Below are 7,680 nucleotides of genomic sequence, written 5' to 3' on the forward strand. Positions count from 1 at the left end.
AAGGGAATTCAGGGCAGTGCTGTGGCCAGGCACCGTCCTCTCCTTCCATCCCACCCTGCTTTCCAGCTTGTCGGGTGGGGCCATGCAGCTGCCACCTGAGGGCCTTGCCTTTGGCCATCTTGAGGGGTTCCTTCCACACGAGAGGCACCTGGGATCATCCTGGCATAGTTAGGTGATGCCATGCAGCATTCATACCTGTTATGTACCAAGGGGACAGAGGACAAGTGAGTCCCAGTGAGAATGGAACCTTCCTGTGTCCCGACCCTGGGCTCTGTGTCCCCTGCCTCGTGTCTCAGGAGTACCAAGTTGCTGGGGGGATGGGTGAGGGGTGGGCCTCACCCACAGCAGCTGCAGCCATGGAGCCAGTTCCGCCACCCTGCGTCCCCCTCGTAGGGCATGACACTGTGCAGGCTGCCACCCAGCTCAGCCTGGGGCTGGGGTGGCTCTCTCCTATCCTGGCCACCCAGCCACTAACAAGACATCCATGGGTCTGCCCTGGGTGAACCAAGGGCCATCCCTCATCCCCACCAGTGGGGCAGCCGCGATCTTGAGAAGGCTGGGATGGGTAAGTGGGCAGCCTGACTGCCCCCTGCTAGCTGGGCACTGCAGATGCGGTAGGCCTACATGAGAGCTGTTGTCTCCCAGCGTTGGTGCACCTGCCCTAACTGGTCCCAGCAGCTGCCCAGGCAGTGGGCTGAGCCTCCAGGAGGTACAGAGCTGTCACCCTGTGCAGCAGTATCGTTGTGGCTGCTGAAATGGCTAACGGGCCCCTGTAGCCTCGCTGCTGTTCTCTTCATCGCTTTTGCCATTGCTGTTCTGGGCTGCCCAAGGCTGAACGTGGGAACTGACATGGACAGGTGCCCTGTAGTTACCTGGGAGGTAAGCCATAGCTGGAATGTACCAGGTGCTGGGAGTTGACCAGGTTGTAGGAGACAACAGCAGCACCCTTGTCACCCTGGCTGTTTGTCTGGGGTCACTTGAGCCCGTTGGCCCTGGGGTCCTCCGTCTACCTCATCTCTACCCCCGTGCACCTTGTTAGGCAAGGCTTGGTTCTGCACCTGCTCTCCTCAGGGTCTGCTGAATGTCACATGCCCATCTCTGCCCCCACCCCGGCAGCTGGATGACCTTAGGGATGGGGTTGGGAGCAGAGAGGTCTGACTGTGAATCTACATTTTGCTGTATCACCAGCTTGGGAGTGAGGACCAGGTGCTAGTGCCTGCCTCAAGTTTGCTGACTGACTTCCCAGTACAGCACTTGCCACAGGCACAGTGGTGTGTGTGGCAGGGTCTGATCATTGTGCCCTACTAGTGTCAGGGTTCTACTGGGGAGTGGAAGGAGGGATACATGAGGCCATGGTGGAAGCCAGCCTTAGAATGGGCTGGGACGTGGCCCTGTGACAGTGGGCCAGTTCTCCTTACCTCTCAGGAGTCCCAGTGTCCTTGGGGCACCATCCAGATTCTGGCTTGAGGCTGCCCCTGGGGTCCCCATCACCCTTCCATCTAACGTCTCCTGCCCCTCTCCTTGAAAACATGGAAGAGGATCCCTGGCCCCCTTTGTTTTCATTTCCTTTTTTTTAAAATGGACATTATCTACATTGCCCATCACACAGCAAACCCACTTGTGGAAATGTCCTGGGGAGCGCCTTGCCCCTCTCGGTGAGCCCAGGGGAGCCATGAGTGTCATCTGGGGCGACAGCCAGGCAGGTGTTCCTGAAGCCATGTTCAGCCTGGCTTTTTCCATGCTGCAGTCTGAGACGGCTGGAGTCGCTGCTATGTAAGGCAGGGCCTGGGAGAGCAGGGGCTCTGGGCAGTGTGTCCGTCCAGTGTGTGTGGGAGGCATGCCTGTGCATGCAAGCATCTGTCCAGATGCTCACTCACCTGTCAGTGCTGGCTGCGGGTGTTCAGGGGGCAGCCCAAGCAGGGCACGAGGAAGCAGTCCAGGTGTCCAGCGAGAGGTGAGTCTTCCTAAGCCCAGGAGGTCCTTATATTGGATCCTTGGTTTGGCAGCAAGGGAACTAGGGACAGAAAGGCCGTGCACGGCTGGCTCTGAGCTCACTAGGAGCATGTGTGGTCAGCACCTGTTGACCATTGACAGACCTGGAGTAGAGGCACTCTTGGATCCTGCTGTTTTGCCTTGACTTGTTTGCTGATGCAGCAGAGCAGATATGTGGTACCCAGAGCAGGTGCATGCGTGCGAGCATGGATGCACATGTGAGGGTACATCAGAAAGCCGTGCAACAGTGCATTTAAAGAATGTGTATTTTCATGTGGACAACTTTTGAAATGCTTTTTTTAGAAGGTTCAACATCTGCCTGGGTTTTTAATTTTTTTTTTTTACCCAGACTCTGTAAAACTCCCCTTTTTTGCACAGATGTACTGAAGTCTCATCACCTGCAACTGTGTGTCTGTGCATGCCTGTGTGTGCAAGGGCACACACACCGTCAGCATGGGCAACGAGGGCACACGCACCGTCACCATGGGCAACGAGGGCACACGCACTGTCACCATGGGCAACGAGGGCACACACACCGTCAGCATGGGCAACGAGGGCACACACACCGTCAGCATGGGCAACGAGGGCACACGCACCGTCACCATGGGCAACGAGGGCACACGCACCGTCAGCATGAGCTGATGGCAGAAGAGGGACCACTGTACAAGTTGTTGAGGAGTGGGTGTTAGATCCTAGCTTGACTTGTATTTTTTTTAAAGATGTATTTATTTTTTTTTGGAAAGTCAGATATACAGAGAGGAGGAGAGACAGAGAGGAAGCACTTCTGTCCACTGATTGACTCCCCATGTGGCCTCAGTGGCTAGAGCTGAGCCAATGTGAAGCCAGGAGCCAGGAGATTCTTCGGGGTCTCCCACACGGGTGCAGCGTCCCCAGGCTTTGGTTGTCCTCGACTGCTTTCCCAGGTCACAAGCAGGGAGCTGGATGGGAAGTGGGGCTGCCAGGATTAGGACCACCGCCCATATGGGATCCTGGCATGTGCAAGGTGAGGACTTTAGCTGCTAAGCTACCATACTGGGCTTGACTTTATATTTTCTTATTCTATCAGAGACTTTTAAAAAGTCGAAATCTCATCCTCTTTTCCCCATGCAGTTTTACATGTAGATTTGTTTCTGCTTATTTCTCTGTCAGTTTTATTTAAATTTGGGGTGCATGGAGATGTCAGTGGTGGGGAGGATGGGAGAGAGGAGGCTTTCATTGAACAGGTGGTCATGGAGACAGGGAGGTGAGACAGGCATATTGTGCCATCTGACCTCCTGGTACCTATGGGTGGGGCCAGAACCCAGATCAGCTCCATAGGGGAGGGCCACGTGACCTGCCTGGCCGTTCCTGAGAGTGGCACTTACCTGGCTATGGACCGCCTCTACACCAGAGTAAGGCTGAGTATTTTAGCTCTATTTTGACACTGGGGATGTATTCTCAAAACTTCGGTCTCATGTCATGACCACTAGTATAGTTGTATCTTATCATTGAGAAAATTCCTTCGGTTGCTGAGGAAAAAAAAATTCACCATGTGACACACATACACAGCTATGGAAAATATGATGCCTGTGGGCAGGTGGCCTTTGGGCTTCTGCAGCCAACTAATCGCCCACCAGAGGGCACCCTTGTATCTCCGGTCGCTGGTCCTGGGCAGTGAAGCCCAGGGCTGAAGGCGTGGTTTTCAGCAACGCCCCTTTTGGCAGCTGCTAGCCTTGTCCCAGAGCAACTGTGTGTGGAGCACGGGTGAATTCCTTCCTGCCTCTTTCAAGGCTTCTGTGACTCCAACTGCAGTGGGGGCTGCTGGCCGTAGGCTCTGGGTGGGAGACTGGAGGCAGACCTGCACACCCGGGCAGATCTGTCCCCCGCAACCCCGCAGGCATCAAGGCTGGATGACCCCTTCTCTCCAGACCCCCTCCCTGGCTCCACTTCCTCACCTGCAGGATGGGGAGAGCTGGGCTTTGCAAGTGAGGATTTGTGTAGTTAACCAACACACTTCAGTAGTTGGGTGGCATTTGGTGCGTTTGCTGGGTTGTGCAGCTGTCCGGCTGCTCCCTCCAGCACCTGGGGGGGGGGGTGGGATGCCCAAGTTCTGATGGGAACAGAGGAGAGAGAACGACTCGCCCTTAGCCAGAGTCAGAAACGTATGCCAGCTCGCATGTTGAGAACAATATTTTTAGGTTTGTGTTCTCCCTTAAAATCTGAATGAAGGCACACTGAAAGAGGTGGTGATTCTTACTGTGTGTGAATCTCTGAGAAGCTAGGGAGGAGCTTGCTTTTGCATGCAGTCCCCAGGTTGCCTTCCTTCAGAAGACACAGGGACAAACTTCGGGCTGTCCGTCCCCAAAGCCTGGCACAGAGGGCGGAGCACGGCCCCTGCCATGCCACAGGGAGGCACACTTCAGCACTGCACAGGACGGGGCTGACCTGGCCACAGGTGCACAGGCTGATCTCTGTTCACTGCCTTTCCTTGTGCCTCTGTACAATGGGACCCAGCTGGCGCTCCTTGCCCGGGGCCTCACAGGGGTGGAGGCGAGGTGCATGGGAGGGGAGCATGGCTGCTGTCCCTTTGTCATCTACTTGTCTCCCTTTGGCCTTTTCTGTGTGGTCTCTATGCAGACTGCCTGGGGATGGTGGAGTAAACAATTATATATCACATCTTAGAAATCCTGAATTCCAGTCCATTTAAAACTCAGAAAGTCAGGGCAGCTGGGCCCACTGCGCAGGCCACAGTTGTTATGGGAGTAGATGGGCTTTCTCTCTGACCACTGGCTGCCCTCAACCTCAGTCCCCTCCCCTGGACAGATATACAGTGCAGGGGCTTGAGACCTGTTGAGCACTAGGCCAAGGAGACCATCCATGATTTACAGTGCCTGCCCGGGTGTTAGGACACTTCCTTTGTAGCACTCGTCTGGCACCTATAAACCAGACTGTGAGGCCGGATGATGTACCGGACGAGAGGTCGGGTCTCCCGTGAGCACGGCTGGTTCTTGGAGGCTCAGGTGCAGCGGGAGTACGGCCTCTCAGGCTCTGATATCAGTGGCATTCTTCATGGCCGGGCTAAGGGCCATGGTGGCAGAGTGACCACAGAGAGTCTCTGGGACCCCAGGAGACAAAGCTGGCCATGCAGTTCTGGGCTCGGGACTCAGACCCGTGTGGGAGAAGCCCACCCTCCTGATTTTCAGGGAAAGCACGGCACAGCATCTGGATTTTTCTGAGCAGTGTTCCCTGCTCTGTCCTGTCTTCCTCCAGCCAGGGGAGAGGACACAGTGGCTGTCCTCCAGGTGACCCTGGCACACAGCTGGCTCTCTGAAGCTCTGTGGGCTTTATCTTGGTGGGGAGGCAGCACTGGCCTGACTTTGCCAAGTTGTGCAGCTGCTGGCAGAGTTGTGGCCAGTCTCAGAAGTGCCCAGGGGTGACTGTGCTGGCCACCATGCAGGCTGCACTTGTGGAGTGGCACACATGGGTCCATCGCTTTCTCAGAGAGGCATTTCCCCTGGCAGCTGGGGGCGGGGACTCTGGTATTTCTCTGAATCCGAAGCGCCTGCTGCTAGCCTCCTCCTTGGCTGATGGGACCAGCCTCGCATCCTGACCCTAAAGGAGCAACTTGTTCTGAGGAACTGGCTCCACTTCCTGCTTGGCAGTGGCAGAACTGTGATGCCCTGCGAGGGGACTGGGGAGGTGACGGGGTGTGGAGGTGATGGACAGGAGGCAGTCTGGTTTGCAACGGCTTTCAACCTTGGGCTGTTGGCTACAGTGGGCATTTCCTGTTTTCTCACAGCAGTTTGGGTCTCTGGTGGCTTTCACAGAGCAGCAAGGATGCTGTCTTCTTTTGAAAAGTTGTGTGTGGTTCCTCAACCCCTGGCATGCCCCCAGGTGACTCTTGGTGCCCTTCACACCACCCCCATCCTGGTCACAGCATGCTTGGCCACCCCTGTCTGCTTGGCCCACCTCTGCACTGGAAGCGCTTCAGACCACTTGCACATGCATCACGCCAGAAACCCTGTGCAAATCCAAGACTCACTGTGTAAGCACACAGCCTGGCGGTCATCGTCTAACACACTCGTTACCAGTTTTGTGCACGGTTCAAGTGGAGTTCCCCACACAGGTCATGTCCATGTTCTGGGTGGCTTGGATTTAGGGGACGATCCACCTGTGTCCCAGGTCCTTTCCTATGCTCAGGTGACCAAACCACCTTGTTCTTCTCTGCCCTTCCCTTTCTGGGTCCTCAACCTCATCTCCACACCCCATCCCCAGGCCTCAGGCTGGGCTCTGATCATTATCCCCGCCCTCTTGTCGTCCACGTGCAGGTTACGGACACGCGGCTCCTGGCACGGATGCAGGCAAGGCGTTCTGCATGTTCTACGCGGTGCTGGGCATCCCGCTGACGCTGGTCATGTTCCAGAGCCTGGGGGAGCGCATGAACACCTTCGTGCGCTACCTCCTCAAGCGCGTCAAGAAGGGCTGTGGCATGCACAACACCGACGTGTCCATGGAGAACATGGTGACCGTGGGCTTCTTCTCATGCATGGGCACGCTGTGCATCGGGGCGGCCGCCTTCTCCCAGTGCGAGGACTGGAGCTTCTTCCACGCCTACTACTACTGTTTCATCACGCTCACCACCATCGGCTTCGGGGACTACGTGGCGCTGCAGAGCAAGGGTGCGCTGCAGAAGAAGCCGCTGTACGTGGCCTTCAGCTTCATGTACATCCTGGTGGGGCTGACGGTCATCGGCGCCTTCCTCAACCTGGTCGTCCTCAGGTTCCTGACCATGAACAGTGAAGACGAGCGGCGGGACGCCGAAGACCGGGCGTCTCTAACCGGCAACCCCAACAGCCTGGTCATCCACATCCCGGACGAGCCGCCTCCGCGGCGTGGCCGCTCCCGCAAGGGCGAGGGGCCTGAGCTGCAGTCCGTGTGCTCTTGCACCTGCTACCACTCGGTGGCCACACACCAGAACTCTTTCGGTGCCAAGCTTGCGCCCCAGAACTCGCAGTCCAATCCATACAAGCTGGAGGAGATCTCCCCCAGCACGCTCAAGAACAGCCTCTGCCCGTCGCCTGGAGTGCACAGCTTCTCTGACCACCGCAGGCTGATCCGGCGTCGGAGGTCGGTGTAGCTGCGGGGAGGGCGCAAGCCCCGCCAAGTCCTTTGTCCTAGCTGACGTAAGTCCCATCGGCCCCCGACTTGTCTCTTTCTTATTTATTTGTGATTATCCTTTGTTAATTATGGCCATCGTCATTCCTTTCTCTCCTTCCTCCTCTTCTCACTTTCATTTTCCCCCGTCTTCTCACCCTCTCCGCCGCCTAGTCTAGCCAGGCAGAGCAGGCTAAGGGGAAACCAAGACTCCTTCTCCTCTGACACCGGTTCCTGAGCTTACAAGCGTGCAGGTTCCTTCTCAGCAGAGTGGAAGGCTTTTGCTTCCCTGTCCGCCCCCTGGGGTGCTTCCTAGGCCAGGTGCCAGCCCGAGACCTTGGAGCCAGAGCTCAGAGAATGTCTACCCCTACGGTGCACGCCCGGCTGAGAGCCTGTCGTCCGCCTGCCCCTGGCACTGTCTGACCAAACCCCTTTCCCTTTGTCCCCCAAGGACCGAGTGTGTATGTGTGTGTGGGAGGGGTGGGAGGTGACGCACACTCATGCAGCGTGAATGTGCTTGTGCGAGAAGGACAGGATGGACAGTACAGATACTTC

At 56.7% G+C, this 7,680-nt stretch overlaps 1 protein-coding gene across 1 annotated transcript in view; it reads left to right on the plus strand.

The window, feature by feature from the left end:
* Positions 1-7,108, plus strand: part of KCNK9 (potassium two pore domain channel subfamily K member 9) — a 28,153-nt gene extending 21,045 nt beyond the window's left edge. The window contains exon 2 of the mRNA XM_004580743.2: positions 6,300-7,108. Coding sequence (XP_004580800.1) covers positions 6,300-7,108 — 809 coding nt within the window. The remainder of the gene's footprint in view (positions 1-6,299) is intronic.
* Positions 7,109-7,680: the final 572 nt, after the last annotated feature.

This window comes from Ochotona princeps, chromosome 9 (genome assembly GCF_030435755.1).
Source record: "Ochotona princeps isolate mOchPri1 chromosome 9, mOchPri1.hap1, whole genome shotgun sequence".
Lineage (NCBI taxonomy): Eukaryota > Metazoa > Chordata > Mammalia > Lagomorpha > Ochotonidae > Ochotona > Ochotona princeps.